At 37.8% G+C, this 18734-nt stretch overlaps 1 protein-coding gene across 1 annotated transcript; it reads left to right on the forward strand.

Moving 5' to 3' along the window:
* Positions 1-635: 635 nt before the first annotated feature.
* E2F8 (E2F transcription factor 8) lies at positions 636-18576 on the forward strand. Its single transcript, XM_087721634.1, has 13 exons — positions 636-732; positions 2446-2547; positions 5051-5311; positions 5595-5751; positions 9370-9669; positions 10880-11041; positions 12234-12371; positions 12666-12866; positions 13572-13641; positions 13967-14423; positions 15511-15595; positions 15921-16276; positions 18201-18576. The coding sequence occupies exons 2-13, from the start codon at positions 2530-2532 to the stop codon at positions 18282-18284; spliced, it is 2289 nt and encodes a 762-aa protein (XP_087577760.1). The 5' UTR covers positions 636-732; positions 2446-2529; the 3' UTR covers positions 18285-18576.
* Positions 18577-18734: the final 158 nt, after the last annotated feature.

Here is an 18734-nt window from a genome sequence, read left to right on the forward strand (position 1 = left end):
AATCAGAGAGATGCTAAGGAGTCGCTTAAGGAAAGCCTGTCTTTTTCTCTCCTCTGCAAGAAAGCAGATGAAATGCTTCACACGTATTCAGTCGATTCACGTGTCCCTGGTATTGAAACGTCAACTGGCCAATCCGGGAGACCGTGGAATGCAAAAATACACCCAAAGCTACACAGGGAAGTTTTTCCCCCTTTTATATCGTCCCGCAATTTCTAGGCGCCACCGAACGAACTCTCAGTTTTCTTCCCGCCTCCCTCCCCCGTTTCACCTCCCACTCCAAGGGAAAGAACGCTGATTGGCCAAGATGGGAAACCTTCTGGATTGGTTGGAAACTTTCTGTCTCTTCTGTACTCTTCTGCCTGCTGAATTCAAATCGCTCTGGGAAGAGAGGGAGCGAGGGAGGGGGGACAAAAAACAACAACAATCAGGTTGAAGGCGCGCGTTCGGTCTAAATAGCGGTAGCGATGCCTTTAAAGGCGGAAGGGGAGCAAATTCTAGGACCCTGGGGACGTATGATTAGACCAAATACAAGCCCGGTGGCGCCAAACATTTGAAACGGAGCGGCAAGATGACTCCACCCCCCTTCTCTCAAGAGCCAATGAGAAACGAGATTGCGAAGAATAGGGCGGAGGCCCGTCCGAACGATGGAGCGCGGGCAGAATTCTCAAGTTGGAAAGCGAAGAAGGAAGTTTGGTGGCGGGGTGTGAGGGTTGTATCGTCCGAAGTACGTAGGTGAGTGGACTGGAGGGAAGGGACGGTACCGCAGCTGAGGGTTGCTGGGCAAGGGCTGGCACTTCAGTCGCGAGATGGGTGCCGCCCAAGCTTGGTAAAATAAAATTAAAACCCGTTCTTGGAAGCATTGAGGAGTTGGGTTTACTGGAACAAAATAGAAAGCAGCGACAACAGACTTTTGTAGAGTCTTTTAAAAAGGTCTTTATTAAATTTTTAAAAATTAATATTAAAATACTGTAAAATGCAGTCCAACATAAAGGGAAGGGAGCAACAGGGCGACTTAAAAAAACCCTCGGTGCGTGTTAGAGGCGAATTAGAATTCTTTATTGGTCAAGTTGATTGGACACACAAGGAATATGTCTTTGGGGCATAAATTCTCAGTGTACATACAACAATACTGATGGATCATTTGAAGGACTTCTTTTAAGCTACTGCATTGATTTTGCTTAATGTAGTCTCGACCGACCTGTGTAAGGAGTTAGAAAATCAAGCACAACCACAAACATCTCTCAATGTGAAACTGCTTGCCCTTGAGTGTCATAAACACGAATGTAAAGGTGCCTTGTGAAAGCTGGAAATGTTTGTTATTGTAAGCCCAGCAGTCATTGTTAGGCTACTAGTCATACAACACATTTGGAGGCAACTTCTCTTGTACGAAAACAAACCCTTGTAAAATTTATCTCTAAACGGCAATAAAGGTTGTCCTCGACTTACAACAGTTTGTTTTGTGACCGTCCAAAGCTACTGTCCAATGGCACTGAAAAGAGTGACTTATGACCATTTTTCACACTTATGACTCTTGCAGCATCCCCATGGTCACATGAGTTACATTCAGATGATTGACAGCTGGTTCATATTTATGACGGTTGCAGATGGTTGCATGTGATCCTATTTTGCAATCTTCTGACAAGCAAAGTCAACCAAATTCACTTAACAACCATGTTACTAATTTGACAACTGCAGTGATTCACTTAACAAATGTCGCAAGAAAAATGGTAAAATGGGGCAAAATTCATTTAACAAATTTCTCACTTAGCAACATAAGTTCTGGGCTCCATTGTGGTCATAAGCCAAGGAGTACCTGTACAAGGTCTGTTGAATTAAATGTAGTTCCTTCTACGCTACCCTTACAATCCTATTTTGTACTTCTGTGAGTTACCACTTCTATCCATTCCCACACATTTTCCACAAAACTTAGAGAAATGGTAAATCCTGCTCAAAAGACCAAGTGGCCAAACACTGCTGTTTAAGAATATTGCATTTTCTTTTAGAAAATCATAGTCTTTATTTACTGCCCAACTATGCCCTCACATTAATACTTTTTAGTGGAAGCAATATTATGCAAAGCATATAAAATCTTCTATACCATAAATAACATAGATAAGGCCCATAAATATTAACATCTACCACCCATTGTGGCTAGGGTAAAATAAGTTTTTTATACAATGTTTTTCAATAAGCCTCAGAAGGATAAACCAGGATATTGCTCAGTCACCTTGGATGAGATGGGCAACCATAAAAAGAAATACCAGAAAGAGATACCAATTTTTATTATGCCAATTACATATAAAACATTCTGAAGTAGCAGGAAAAACAACAGCACTGGTCTAAAAATGTTTATATCTACAGTAAATTTAAACCCAGATTTCTCTCCAATTCTAATTACTTCCTTAAAAGTTCATGTGTTAACTAATTTATTTATTTTTCTTTCAGAATGCTAAAAATGGTATCCCAACATAAGCCAACGTAAGGTTTAATTGAACAAATGTATACAAGGCTGAAGCTAATAGTGGCAGTATGAATAAAGAGAACAAGGTAATTTATCTAAGTCCTTTCAAACTATCTTTTGTCATCACTTATATTCAAACTATAGGCCAATGTTGTTTGTGGTAGTAAGAATATCTGAGGCAACTCCAGGATTATTCATTGTTATGTTCTAGATAGCCTGTCATTTGATTGAGCAATACAGCTATATGTCACTCTTGACATAAAAGAAGGAGATAAGAAAATAGCTTACTAGGGTCAAACATTTTTCCTTCCCTATCTGATGTTGTCCTCTTAAGTCTTTCTTTTTTTGCCTATGGCTATTTTAAGACAATTTTACAACAATTGTATACACTGTCAAGTATAATATGCTTCAAAGTTGCAGTACTGTCAGTTTCTCTTATGAAAAAAGGAAATTACACTCTACCTATATGTGCACAGAAATCAAGGCAAGGAGTTATTTGTAGACATTGAGAAACTGTTCCTCTCCCTCGAGTCATGCTTGGTTGTCTCATCATAGAAAGTGTTTCTGGGAGGGATGTGCAAAGGTTGACAGGTGTAAATGTCAAGAATATATAATCTCAGAGAGTCACTCATGGCATAAAAGTCACACAGCTGTCCAGCTAAAGCTAGTAGGCATCTATGTTAAGTACATTAATGCATTAAATACAGAAAGCTGGTTTGATGAGATGGCATGCTTCAGGCTCCTTCCCTTAAATGTTATTATCCAGTGGGATCTCAGATGTGTGCCTTCTCTATTGCTGCCCTGGCCATTTGGAACGGTCTCTTACATGTGATCTGCAGAGTCCCTCTCTTTTTAGCCTTTCAGAAAGCAGTGAAGACCATTGGAGTAATTTGAGATGGATCAACGTATGTAGAGTCGATGGGATGTTAGAAAAACATCCTTTGTAAGAGTAGATTTGCTGTTGTATGAGTTTTGTTGTGAGCTGTCTAGGATTATTGTATAGAAGATAGGCACCCCTATAAATTCTAGAACTTAAAACAGAAATAAACCATTCATCTTTTTTACCAAGTAAAGCACTTGAATAGAAAAAAACCAAAATGATTAACAATATAGTGGTGGATGACAGGCCCCTTGAATTAGATGCACTCAATGCGCGAGTGAGGAAGAGCTAAGAATCCTTCAGATACAAATGTGTTCATAGCATGGTTAGATTGAAGCCTTTGGAATATCTAGTTGTTGGTGTTGCCATATAAACAATTGCCATGCAATTATTGCATTTAAGAAAAGATTTATGTATGGTATTATATATAATTTTATTCATTCAGATATCCATATTCTATACCAGGGATATCAAGACCCATGGGCTGAATCCGTCCCACAGGATACTTAAATCTGGTCCACAGGGCCAGCCTAGAAATATCAAAGGACTGGCCCGCAGTGCCTCTGCCGGACAAAACAGGCCACATCCCCCTCCCCCGTTTTTGGCTTTCCCGCCACATGTTTTCAGTCTCCCCTGCCTTCCAGCACCACTCTGCTGACCAAAAACAGGCCTCGGGAGGCCACCACATAGCCTGTTTTTGGCCTGTAGTGTGCTGCTGGAGACCAGGGAGGGTGAAAATGGGACACTGGGAGGTGGGGCGTATTCAGGCTAAAAATGGGGCAGAGGGGGCCACCTGTGTCCTCTTCCACATCCCATTTTGGCCTGCAGGGGGCGTCCGTCCCGTCTCCCTCCCCTGCTCCCTTCCAGCCCAAGGAGAACTACAATGCTGATCCATCCCTCAAAAAAATCCAGTTTGACACCCCTGTCCTATACCATAGACACTCAATATTTTTTGATTGAAATAGTTAATAAACATAGTAACTATTCTATAGTGGTCAGTGTGGGCTTTGCAATATTTGTAAAAACAATGAGGAAAAGGGTGACATCAGTAATTTCAAATATATAGATATTTAAGTGTTTCAAAGAGTTATACTAAAGGATAATATTTTATTACCTTCAGCTAGATGCTGCAACATTGTCTATCCAATTGAACTGAATGATGTCAGATATTCCAAATTTGTCCCATACCTCTACAAACACTGTTCAAACAGCATGAATATAGAAACACCATGTCCTCTTGTAACAGTTTATATAACTGCACTGTGTTTCACTATACTAATTCATTATTATCATTCTAAACAATGTAATACATTACATTTTCAAAAGGAGTACTCTGTAGTCTCTTTTGCATATCCCTATAGAGCACTGACTGCATTCACATATAACAATTCAGGAATTTTTATGATGGGTAGGCAGTGAAAACCTAGGCCACATTGGGGCTCTTTATATACTACACTAAACCAAAAATATCCTTGATTCTTGTATCATCTTCAGTTCTGATAAATGCTCAGGGTGACAAAGAAAGTAGACTAGGCTGTTTTCAATAAAAGTGAGTTCTGTCAAATCCAGAAGACATAAGTGTCAATTTTGGTCAAAAAAAACACAGTAAGGTCAATTTTGGCAAAAAGCATATATTTCAATATTGCAGTTAGTCTCTGAATCACATTTTAATGTTTAGTATTGTTCTACTTTTTTCTTTCTTGGTTTAGGAAAATCAATGTTTTGGAGTGTGTGGAAGCCCAGTCAAAACTCCTCTAAAACAAACAGTTACCTCTAATTGCCTCTTGGCAGAGATCCAGCCTACTGCTTCTGACCATCTGACAACACCACCAAAGCCCAATGAAAGCACTTCTTGTGACCCATGGACGCCAACTGCTAACCTTAAAATGCTGATCAGTGCGGCTAGTCCAGAGATTAGAAATCGAGAACAGGAAAAAAAATGGTCAGATAATAAAAGTGAAAGCCTTGAGGTAAAACTTTTTTCTTGTTTCATTTTGCCATACTTGTAGTAATTGATAATGTTGCTTCGACAGTGAGATGAAGCAGCATATATATCAATTAAATAAATATGCTTTATACAAAAGTAAAAAAGGCTAAATTATATATGTATTTTGAATGTACATTGCTTGACAATGTACTGATTTAATCTATTCTCCTGTGTTACACTTAAAATCTGGAATGCTGGTTAAATTTTGAGGATTTTAAAATGTCATAGAAGAGCTTTTTCCACCTCCACCCCCTTTCTCTCTGCAGGATCATTTGTCAGGAGATGAATATGAAAAGCCTCAAACAAGCCGTAAAGAGAAAAGCCTTGGATTGCTATGTCATAAATTCTTAGCCCGCTATCCTAGTTATCCTCACTTTTCTAAAAGTAATGAAATATGTCTTGATGAGGTAGCAGAAGATCTCAGTAAGTTTTGGCAGTGCATTATCTTATCTTTTTTTCTTGATAAATCTTATAAAAGGTACCATATTTTTTGGAGTATTAGATGTACCTTTTCCCCCCCAGAAAGAGGGTAAAAATCTGGGTGCGCCTTATACACTGAATACAGCATTTTTGGCTTGCAGAGTGCTTCTGGGAGCTGGGGAGGGCAAAAATGAGCAAAAAACAGGTAGTTTTTGCTCATTTTTGGCCCCGCCATACCCAGGACCACTCAACAAGCCTCCCAAAGCTCTGCGTGCCCCCGTCTTTCCCCCCCCCCCAAACTTCCAGGAGCACTCTATAAGCCTCCCAAAGCTCTGCATGCCCCCCCCCTTTTCTTTTTGCAAAAAGTGAGGCATGCAGAGGGTTTGGTAGGTATGCAGAGTGCAAAATCATGGTGTGTCTTATACTCCGAAAAATACAGTCAATATCCGTGTAAGAATAAAAGGTTCTACGCTCCATATTTGCAGAATCTCTCCTCAACTCTGCTGTTGTGCAGTAGTTTACAATATTTAAACATAAATCCTCCGAACTGGCAGCATTTAGAGTAGTCCTAAACAAAATTATTTTGCTCATAGCGTCATGTCTGGAGTTTCTCAAATCCCTTTTGGTTTGGAGGATTTTCTTTCAAATAAAGTAGCATTTCAAACATCTATTTTTTATTCTTTAGATTTATTTCAAATGGTAATAATGTCACTGTGTTTTGTAGTGTTTGTCTGTTTGTTCAATTTCTATAGTAGTCCATCTTAGTCAATGACTCTGGGAGGCTTACAGTTCATAAAATACTTTAGAATTAATAATTTAAGAACATTTTAAATCAATCAAAACAGTAAAACCAATAAAAATATTAAAAACATTCAATTCAAGATACACAAGAGCAAGATATTTGGTCTGTTAGTAATATAGCCAGCCCCTTGGCACATTCAGCTCGAGAACAGAGCCAGGTTATACATTATACATGCTTAATGTGTAAAATACATTGCATGCTTTAATTAAAATATAAATCTCATATAAATATAATATGCTGATCTTGTTATATTCGGGTCTTTTCCCATGTAAGATTATCTTACGCGAGAAAAGACTTGGATACAACAAGACCAGCATACCTACACCCTTAAAAATCTACGAAAACATATATATGTATGCATGTATGTATGTATGCATGCATGCATGCATGCATGTATTGTATCACAACCCCTGGTATGCCCAAATATGGGAGGGAGCATACTGCTTTCCTTTTCTGTCACTCTGAGAGCCATCCAGACAAAAAGCCATTTTTTTATGTTGCCTTGTTACATTTGTGTTGCAATTGTGCTGATAAGTCTCCCTTTATTTATTTATCAGCACAATTGCAACTAACTAACTAACTAACTAACTAACTAACTAACTAACTAACTAACTAACTAACTAACTAACTAACTATATATATATATATATATATATATATATATATATATATATATATATATATATATATATATATATTTATATATTTATATATTTATATATAAAGAATTGCCACTTGCTAAGTGCAGAGTTGTGAAAATAGAATTGACCTTTCAAGCCACAAATCAGCTACATGTTTTGCTCCCTGAATTTCTTAAAATTATTTAAAAAGGTCAATATCATTTTTTCACCTTTCAGTTTGCCTTCTTATGCATGTTAAAAACGCCCAATGTACAAGAGTTTTGGGAACTAGCATGCATGATCAATAAATTTTAAAAAACGCACAACTAGAAAGTATAAAGCTAAACATTAAAAATATCTTCCTAGAAAATCTAGAGCCGGGACGCAGAGCCATTTGTCAGGGTATGCGAGGCGTTGCCCTGTCAACTGGCCAGCGCGCATGTGCCCGCTGGCCAGCTGCCTTTAGCCTTTTTTGAGGCCATTTTTTTGCCCTTCCCAGGCTCCAAAGGCTTTATAGGAGCCTGGGGATGGCAAAAACAGCCCTCTCCCCCCAGAGGCCCTCCGGAGGCTTCAGGACCTTCCCTGAAGCCTTCGGAGCACAAAAAACCAACCCTACGAGCAAACTGAAGTTTGGGAACAGATTTCCAGTTTGCTCATGGGGCCGGTTTAAGCCTTCAGGCGCCTTCCGGAGGCTTCCCTAAAGGCTCTGGAGAACAAAAAATGGCCCAACGGACAAATCAGGGTTTGATTCTAGGGTCATTTTTCATCGGAAGGTCCCTGAAGGTTCTGGAGGACTTAAACTGGCCGTATGAGCAAACCGGAAATCCTTTCCTGAAGTTCCTGTTTGCCTCCGGGGGGGGGGGAGGCTGTTTTCACCCTCCCCAGGCTCCTATAAAGCCCCTTTTTTGCCTGGGGAGGGTGAAAAAAGCATGCAAAAAATGGGGGGGTTGTGCCTGTCATGCACGCATGCGCGCTAGGGATCTAGCATTGCATTATGGGTGCGGTACTCCCGCTCATGACCCCCCTGTGCTCCCCCCTTTTGGCATGCAAGCCAAAAAAGGTTTGCCATCGCTGATCTAGAACATGGGTCCCAAACTCTTCAACTCGTTGACCTCTTCCTGATGTTTCAAATTATTCCCTAACCCCCAAATATTTGTTATATGAAAATAATTTAATAGATACTATTTTAATAAATAGCAATAGTAATAATAATAAAATAGAGACAACTGAAGGTCAAGGGCTGTCAATCTTCCCAGATAAACCAAATAGAAACACAAATAGATGAGCTAATTCTACTTTATTGTAAAACTACATTAAGGAAACTTGTGAGTCTGAAGACGCAAACTTCCCACCATCACTTTTAACCACCTGGTCAATTAGGGAAGGTCCTTCCTAAATTTTGTTATCTGATCATTAATCCATTGGGAGGGGGGGCTCTCTTGTCTTATTGTTTCCTAGGCAGAATCTTTTCCCTTCCTTCCCTGAGGTCATCTATACATTGCATTACAGCAGCTGATCACCCAAGCCTGGGTAACACTGTCTTACCTCTAGCGACTTCATCTTCACAATTAGGGACTAGCATTATTGACTTTGAATCATTTATGGACCACAAACTTCCTCTCCCCTCCCCCAGACAAATCACCTATTGACTCCTTCCTAATTATCAACCCCCTGGAGCTTCAATTGATTCTTGGGGGATGATATTTACCCCTTTGACAAACTCTGATCTCTCTCTTCAGGGATTACAGAGATGCTCTTAAAAAGCATATTTTATATCCAGTTTATCAGACCTACCCCCATTTGGATGGTTTGAAAAAGTCTTATGCTTATGTTAACTGAACAAGATAGCAATAGCACTTATATACCGCTTTGCAGTGCTTTACAAGCCCTTTCTAACTGGTTCACAGAGTCAACATATTGCCCCCAACAATCTACTGATCTCGGAAGGATGAAAGTCTGAGTCAGCTTTAAGGCAGTCAGGAATGAAGGAATCAAACTCCTGGCAATGTGTGCAGAGTTAGTTTGCAATACTGCATTCTAACCATTACTAAGATTCTAGCCACCACTAAGATTGTATTTTCTGTAATTGAAGTCCTGTCATGTATTTTGTTTGTTAATGTATTTAAACGCATACTTTAGGAAACTGATAAGATTGAAAAAGAAACTGAAAAATAATTTGCAATGTTTCCATCATTCCAGATATTGAGCGCAGGCGTCTCTATGACATTATGAATGTATTAGAAAGTCTTCACATGGTGAGCCGGCTTGCCAAAAACAGATATTCCTGGCATGGCCGTCATAATCTTAAAAAAACACTGCAGGCTTTGAAAAAAGTAGCTGAGAAAAACAAGTACTTGCAACAAATCAAGCTGACTAAACAAGGAAAAAATGGGCAAGAGTTTGGAAATGCTGACCACAATATTGAATGGATGCCAATGCATGCTGGGTCAAATTATCATACAGACTTTGTGGAACTTCCTGGGATGGAACTTCAAGCAGGTAATTCTAGAAAAGGCATGTACATAGATGGAGATGTCCTATACTTCCATTTGCTAAAATGCAGGGTATAATCCATTAATTTAAGTAAATGTTTTTAAAAGCGATGTTGTCACCAGTGCTTAGAAAAACTGAAGATTGCAAAACTATCCTAAAAGCCATTAACCTTCTTGAGCCTTTTCTAAAACCACATCTGATATGGAGTGTGATCCCATACCAGAGTCAACGAAGAATGTGATCAGAGATAAATATTACAAAATCAATAAATAATCTTGCTGAAAACAAAGACAGGTAATTAGGGAAGGTCCTTCCTAAATTTTCTCTGATCATTAATCCATTGGGGTGGGGGGCTCTCTTGTCTTATTGTTTCCTAGGCAGAATCTTTTCCCTTCCTCCCCTTAGGAATCACAACTGGGTTTGGGTTTGTTAACCAAAATGGTTGCTAAGTGAACAATCATGTGACTACAGTAGTGCTTATGATTTTACTTCAGCTTTCTTTTGCCTTAAAACATCAGAAGACAGGAAGGTTTCCAAAACTTGATTCTTGAGGAAGCTGAGTAAAAGGGAAAATCTTATAGCATTCTTTGGAATGTTCACCTTGATGCTATGATAATTAGTAAAAAAGGAATTTATATTTGTATTTATATTCAATGGAGGAGAAGAAATTACAAAAGAATAAGTAGGCACACAATAGAGACAACACATCAAAAGGAATATACTAACACCAGCTGTTTCCCTAGTGTATTCTTTATGAGCAGCTTAGGAAGCAAACAAGCCATTACTGAAAAACTGATTAGAGTCTTGTCAGTATCAGGCAGCAGTGCCACAGAGCCTGAGCGGTCTAATCAACTAAGGTTACAGAGCTAACTTGTTAACTTGTGGCTAGCACTTTTTAGGAATGCACTGCACTGAAAAAAATGAGCCAGGAAGAGATAGTTTGTTTAGGCAATCTTTCTGTTCTGTGAAGGGGATAATAAATACAGGCCTTAGACACAAAATTACTTTTTTCATCACCGCCATAAATGCAAATGGTCACTACTCAAGGGAATTTCTAAATGAGAATTACCCATACATAATTTATTATGCAAATATCAGTAAGTAATTTGTGAACTAAACCTTTTTTGACTAAAAGCAGGCTGCGAAATATGCTGTCTTCCATTTATTAGTTATTTGGATTTACTTCTATATTTGGTTATCTCTTTTCTTTCTACAGTTTCAGTAAATAGTCGTAAAGACAAATCTTTAAGAGTGATGAGCCAGAAATTTGTAATGTTGTTTCTTGGGTCATATCCCCAAGTTGTGAGCCTTGAAGATGCTGCTAAAAGTTTGATTGGTGAAGACCATTGTGAATCACTGGATAAAAGCAAGTTTAAAAGTAAGTGGTAAAAAGTACTACCTTGTGTGCCTGGTTTAGTTTTAAAAAAAAAGTCACTGTGAGCCATAAGCTTATAAAAATAAACTTCATTGCTCTCCAGAAAGTTAACTGCTTTCAGTCCCACTTGAAAAGCTGGCCACTGTTTTGTTACCAGTGGCAGGGTACTAAGGGGGCTGCATATGCATTTTGGACCACCATGGTAAAATGGCATATAGATTATGGCTGCATATGGACTGCTTGACAAACCATAATTTTACATGAAACAAGCTACACCCTCACAACATCCTGAGATTAAAAACAAACCACATTATGAGATGTGTGCCTATAGTCAATGTAATGAGAGTAATTGTACTGCTCAGAAAAGTGCATCCCTCTTTGGGGTTTAAATTATCCATTATTATCTCTAAGAAATCTTTTCTTTTAGACAGGATAAAACCCTAATAAAATTGCTGAAGAGTGTAATGTTCATTTTGCTGCAACCACCTGCTCCCCTCTATTCAGCTTGTTCTAGCTGAATCTGCAAAAGCTTGTTCTGCTTTTTTCCCCAAATAGAAATGCCTAGCAGTCTTTGTGTTAGACTGCTAGGATAATTGGCCAAACTCTTAGTGACAACACTCCATTTGTGACATACCAGTAACTGTCCAGGCCACATAACAGGCATTAGATTGGTTATTAAAGTTGCTTCCCTTAGCTTCAAAGGGACAGCTTTCACACAGTAGGTTTCTTGCTGTGCTCTGTTCTATTAGATTCCTGGTTTATAAAAACTTTCAGTCCTCTTAATTTTCACTGAATAAAACAAGTATTGCATGCTGTAATAGACCTCTTGCTGTAAAAGGCATCCAGATAATTATAACCTGAATTGAGAGTGATCTTTCAAATGCCATTCCTGGGAAGAAGATTTAGGATCCATATTTCTAAAACCTGCATTGAATAATTGTATTTCTCTGTTTCAAGTCATCACTGCCATTCAATTATTCTCCAAAGGAAAACAAAAACAATTGTGTTTTACAAACACTAGGTTTAGTAGAAGAATGCAAAATGTTGAATGTTCACCTTGGCCTTGTATCATAGATCCCTCAAACTGAAATGTTTCTGGTGTAGCTATGCAGCAGAAAAGGGAAGAAAAACACTAGCATCAACAATTTTGAATTTTTGTTTTTGTGTTTTTCATTAGCTTTTTAACTCATTTCAGCTAAAATTCGAAGACTATATGATATTGCTAATGTTCTTAGTAGTCTTGAACTCATCAAGAAGGTTCATATTACAGAAGAGAAGGGCCGCAAGCCAGCATTTAAATGGATAGGACCAAATGTTTTTTCAGATGTTAAAGGTAGGTGCATTATTACTTTTGAACTAGACTTAGATTATTTTTGAACTACAACTAGAACGAATGTTAATTTCTGCTCAATTGTGCTACTCCCAACTTATAAAAGTCATATCAAAGTTAAGGTGGTTAATTTCTCCTTTGGGTCATTATATTAACATAATATATCAACAGGTTTATTCATACTTAGAGGACTAATTACTCATTTAAAAAGAAATATTTAAAAGTGATAACTGTCCAAACAAAGAATGTAACAATAGTATATTAATGTTGAGAGTTCTGTGTATGATTGTATCATAGATACCCAGCCAAAACTGGATGCAATGCCACCTCCTGTGGAAGATAAACCTTTTAAAGAGTGTTGTTCTAAGAATCTCTTCCCTACTAATAGCAAACCACATTTCACAAGGCATCCATCTTTGATAAAACTGGCAAGGAGTAAAGAAAATGATCAGAGAAAGAGTCACTCGGCTCCAGGCAGTCCTGTCAAAAAATATTTAGGTAGGTAGAATACAAAATGTTTCACATAATTCTGGAAAAAAAAACTGTTAAAATAAGGAATGGTGGTATTTGTTCTGAATTTCTTACTGTAGAAAAGCAATTTCCAACCTTTGCAGCTTGTTGGCCCAGGAAATGGGGGGGGGGGGCAGAGTGGAAGTAAGCCACACGAGTGGCGTGCCAGTGCACATGCATGTGCAACTCAATTTGCAAGGAAGTCGAGCTACATGTGTGTGTGCTGGCCCAACACTCAGTGTTCCGTTCCAAATAGGCCCTGTACTGAGTTGCAGCCGAGGGGTTGGTGACCCCTGCTGTACAATTCAAAATATGTAAATATATTTCAGAAGCAGAGGATGCTATTTCCAAGTCTGTCTGTTTTTGAGCAGTCTTTCTGACTCCTTGTTTTATGGGAATTACATTTCATGTGTATGTGATGCACTTGTAGGTTTAGGAAAATTAGAACGTAATGGCTTAGGTAGATAACAATAAATTGATAATAAGGAGGAAATATATATGACAGTTCTCTGTCATCTCTTCATGGAACAATCTGTGTCAAGGACACTAATTTAGATGATAAGAAAAGGCCATAAGCCAAACCATGTCAGCACTATCAGTGATGGGTTTTAGAAGGAGGTTCAAGCTGGATCGAAGCTTGCTAGGTTTTAAATAAAATGCAAGTTAAATGCTTCTGTTTCTTTTCTTATAAAGGCTCAACTATTCCAAGCAAGATGGCTCAACTTGCAGCAATCTGCAAGCAACAATTAGATGAACAATCAAGGTATATTTCTACATAAGGCATGGTGGCTGCTAATTAATGTAATAAACTATCTGTTGAAATCAGCCATTTATAGCTGTTGTTTATACCAACAGTTAACATAATTATGACATAGTAATATCATAACAGTTTCTAAAATCTGAAGTCTATTGACTTTTTATACACTTAATAATGTAGTTAGTGTGTGTGTCTGTGTGTGTGTGTATCTGTGTGTTATTATCCAAGTAAAAAGATCTAATATTGATGATGTCTCCCAGCAGAGAAAACTTACAGCAGAGAAAATTTTGATTAAAGACTTAACACTAATTAAACATAACTTTTTTTTTAGGGAATTTGAAAAGATAAAAAATAAATTGGAGCACACGTCACCTTCTGAATCTTGTTTGAAGCCCAAAGCAGTCTTGTTGCCTTCTCAAGGTCCAAACTTATCCCCGACCTCCAACTCAATACTTCCACCTGTCCTTTCTACTGTACCTCGTGCAGCATATTTGAATCCGTCCCAAGTAGTGACAACATACCCAAATTACATGGTATATCCTATTTCTACTACTCATGTGACTAAAATTAAGACTCCCATGGAAGCTCTTACTGAAACATTTACTAAAGACAGTTTTAATGATTGGAAAAAAGCTGAAGAGCTGCAACTCTGGCTAACTAAAGAACCCAGTGGAACAACAGATAACATGATATCTGAGAAATGTTTTAAAAGATCTAAGTTGCAGCTAGAGGATAGTCCAATTAAAAAATGCAAGAGTAAAAAGGTGGAGTTTCAAGATTCACTGCTGGTAAGCTATCTTTAAGTGCAATTGTTCCATGTATTAAATAATTTTCTGTTGCAGAAAAACCTAACAACATTTCACAAGTCATTCTTAAATTACATACAATACTAGAGAAATCACAGAAGAAAGTTTTAATAAATGCAGCTGCTGCAATCCCTTTCCTTTGCATTATTTTTTCTTGCCCATGAAAGTAGCTTTCTAAGTGAAAAAACAACCAAAATATTATATATTTAAAACATACCAAAGCTCTCTAAAGCAAAATTCTAATTTTCTATATATTTCAGGGTAAGTCTGTTAAGGATAAAAACCACCAGGGTTCTGTAACTTCTCACGTAAATCAGGAAGTCTTAATTTCACCAATAACTAAGCAAAATAAACATATACACAGAGAAGTGAAATTCAGATGTGAACAGAAGTAGGGAGATACTTTTCAATATGATCAAGTCAGTAGACCACACAAAATGCCTCCAGGATTTGCAGCTGCTATACCAGTGATGGCGAACCTTTTCGGCACTGAGTGTCCAAACCGGAACTTGTGTGCATGCGCACACGCCGGAAATCCGAAGACCAGCTGGCTGGCATGCACATGCCTGCTTTTGGGGCGTTCTTCAAACCAAAAGCAGCCTGGAAAATGGCCTGCTTTGGGGCTGTTTTCTGGCACCTGTGAAGACCAACTGCCTGGCATGCATGTGTGCACCAGAAACTAGAAGAGCAGCTGGCAACAGCGCAAGTGCCTACAGAGAGGGCTCTACTTGCCAACTCTGGCATACATGCCATAGGTTCGCTATCACAGTGCTATACCAAAGGCACATTCTCTGTCAGACATTATACACTTAGGTATTGTTCTTCTGAAAGGCTCAGTAGTTTAATAATACATAGTCAAAGGATTTTTCTTTTTATACCAACTTAAAGTATGAAAGTAACTTCAAGATCAATGCAGGAGAAAGCAATGTTGGCCACCACAGATACATGCTCATTTTTGTTCTTTAGTTTTATACTCTGTTACATGCAGACTAGGGTTACATCTTATTGGAAATACCAGCAACTATGAATTCTAGTCCAATTATCTCTTCCCGCTATTACCTTACTTTAGGTCCCCAATGATGTTGCTGCAACCAGTAAGGGGGAAACAGAGTTGTGTGCAGTGGAAAAGAAATCCTCTAGTTCTGCTAATCTAGGTAAGTATACGTTGATCATATCACAGGATTTTTCCAAAGTTAATTCATTTTGACATTTTCTATCAGCAGTTAAGGAATACAGGTTTTAAGGCAATGAAGCCAGATAAAATGACTTTATAGATGAAAGTTTCTGGCTGCATAGAGGTTTGGTCAGATCTAATTAATAGCTCTTAAAACCCATTGCTTCTTTATGCTTAATTGCCACCTTCTCCAAACTCACAGTAGCTGGCTGTACTAAACTGCTTTTTGCATATTAATAATAAAAGTTACACGGCATAAAGCATGTTCCCTTATAATAGTGTGTTCTCTTTCTTCTTTGCTATAGGTCGAATTCCAGAGACATCTAATTACCCTACTTTTCATATAACACCTCTTAACCTAATACTACCACCACCTTCTGTAGCAACCACATCCTCAGGGAATGGGGCTGTTGAGTCAGTCCATGTTAATCCTACCCCGCCTCAGAGCACCTTAGTTCTGAACATTATGCTACAACAGTTAGGAATGATGCCAGCCAATGTACAGATGTCTGCAGATGACGTACATCGATCTGCTTTCATTTGTCAAGGAACAGAACATATTAGTCCTGTTCCAGTAATTGTAGGATTGCAGCAAGCGACTGTATTACTAAGGGATTACCGAGATTTACATGGAGAATTGGTTCCAACCACTCCTCAGGAGGTAAGAAGAATCTTTTCAAAAATATTAAGTAATGGGGACTCTGCAAATCTTTTCAAAGAGGCACAGAAGAATATATAAAGCATTTTTTATTTAAATAATTAAAAACTATATTTTTCCAGGCTTGCAAAATTGCTTTGGAAACTACTGTTGGCTACCTCTTGCTTTTATTTGTGGGTTCAGTTAATTTTTTTTTGTTTTTTCCCTTGGAAAATGGGAAAGTGCATGCAAGCTTTGTTCCAATGATTTGCAGAACCCTATAATTTGATATATGATATTGAAATACTGGAGAATTCCTTGAGCTTTTAACTGGCTGGTCATCTGCTTTGGCTCTTAGAATGTAAAATAATTGCCTTAGCAAAATTATCTGATTAAAAAGTATATAAAACGCATCAGACTATTGCGAAAATAGTGTTGGAAAAATTGAAGATTGCAATTGCTTTGCTTTTTTCTAATCGGAAGCCTACACAGTACTTGCATTGCTTAAGCCTGTAACAAGAAGCAGCCAAACATACTGCAATCTGAAGTCTAGATAAATATTTCACATTGTATATCAATTGATAACAAGTATATACTGTACATTACAGTAATACTTTTTAAAAGTGCCTCAATATCCCATATATACTTGTGTGCAAGTCCAAAAGTTGTCTCATATTCTGTTACTTTTCATTTTATAATGAAATTTGGAAAAAAAAAACCATAAATTTTACCTTATACTATTGCCAAATTTGAAAATATGTTACTAGCTTCAAGAGAAATGAAACTACTGTTCTCTTATTAATTTATAGTCATTTTTATTGGAAACTTTAGGAGAAGGAAGTGAACCAACCAATTACTTGATTTGTGAGGTTTTTTATTTTTTTATTTTTTTATAAATTCAAAAGCCTGCCTGGCATATTCTGGTTTATAGAATTAAGTTTCCTTATACAAATTTTGTTATTAGTTGAAGGGGATATTAGGAACGATAGAAATTAATAATAAATTAATTAATAAGACTAAATATATTAATGTATTCCATTGAGACGCCTAATTATTCTGAAAGGGATTTATTCCCTTGCATTAACATAGAGTTGCTAAACCAATGTTGGAGAGACTTGCATAAAATTTCCAATTCTGGAGCTCACCTGAGATGTTTTCTTTCAGTGAGCTAGCATTGATCCTGGAAATTGCAGCCTAATGCAATTGATAAAATAGCTGTACATTGTACTACTAATCCTTGGCCAGAACATGCATCCAACTGGCTGCTCTCTGATCCAACTGACATTTATTAACGGTCCTTAAAAGCAGCATAAAATCCTTTGTAATATCTAATCTGCATGACATCAGTGCATGACTAACACCATAATTCTAAGCTTTCCACAAAGAGGCAAAAGTGATTAGACGCAGATAACAGTCAGACACCTTAAACCAGCGGTCTCCAACCCTTCCGGCTTTGCGAACTGGCAGGGGGAAGGCAAGAAGTGGTGGTTCCACATGTCAGCTAGCACAAGCGCCCACCACTTCCACAAATGGAGTTGCATGCACACACTCACTTGCTACTTCTGTGGCCTGGTTCTGAATGGGCCTCAGCCCATTCGGAGTTGGGGACCCTGCTGTATATCTAGCAGAACTGCTAGTTGTGACATTTGTTCTTTAGTTGTAACTCCTTCCAAGTCTGATTGTTACCCATCCATAGCATTTCCTTTGGGCTAAATCTTAGCATATATGCATCCAAGCAACTGTTTAAAAACTCTACACTTCCCTGTGGTGAAAAGTAAATACATAGCAGCATGCTGACTAATTGTGTGCCCATCAAGTCCCATATAAGATGATCTGCATACTAACAATTATAAACTAAATGTGCCTCTTGTCTATTTCATGCTAAAGAACATACATTTCTTTAGCTGGTTAGCTTGCAAATAACGCTGATTTTTCCCCTTTCATTTAGACCAGTGTTCCTGTGACATTCAAAGATTCTAAGAAAGGCAATGAAACATTGAGTGATCCAAGCCTAGATCCTAGCTCTCATTAATCATCTTGTGAATCAGAAGGAATTTTCCCAGGAAGGTTGCTAATGCTGAAGAATACTTGGAGGATCAACAGAATATATATTTTCTCAAAGAAAATACTGCATCCTCAACAAATATAATTGCAATACATTGTTTCTGTCACATTAAAATTGTTCTTTGAAATTTTTTTAGGCATAGGGATATGTTTTTTTTTCCTGTGCTGGATTTTGTTTTGTTTTTATCTACATTAGTTTATTGAGCTATTCTTTTTTTGAATGAAGGATATACATAAACATTTTAAATATGTCAATTAGAATTTCATTGGCTATCTGACTGTACCTTTATGAAATGTAAAGCTTTTCTTTTTTTTGTAAATAATACACAGAGCACAGTCCAAGTACCAAGCCTAGACTGTTTTAAAAATATGGAAGATCTAGTTTGATATTTTATCATGTCAATGTAATTAAATGCAA

Source organism: Thamnophis sirtalis, unplaced genomic scaffold (genome assembly GCF_051295495.1).
Source record: "Thamnophis sirtalis isolate CommonGarterSnake01/CBP01778 unplaced genomic scaffold, rThaSir2_p1.2 scaffold_1, whole genome shotgun sequence".
Lineage (NCBI taxonomy): Eukaryota > Metazoa > Chordata > Lepidosauria > Squamata > Natricidae > Thamnophis > Thamnophis sirtalis.

Bases quoted from the DNA above. Each gene is read 5' to 3' on its own strand.
- E2F8 (XM_087721634.1), top strand. The intron at 5,752-9,369 runs GTAAGTTTTGGC...CCATCATTCCAG, and splicing joins TGAGGTAGCAGAAGATCTCA to ATATTGAGCGCAGGCGTCTC. The intron at 14,424-15,510 runs GTAAGCTATCTT...ACCTTACTTTAG, and splicing joins AGTTTCAAGATTCACTGCTG to GTCCCCAATGATGTTGCTGC.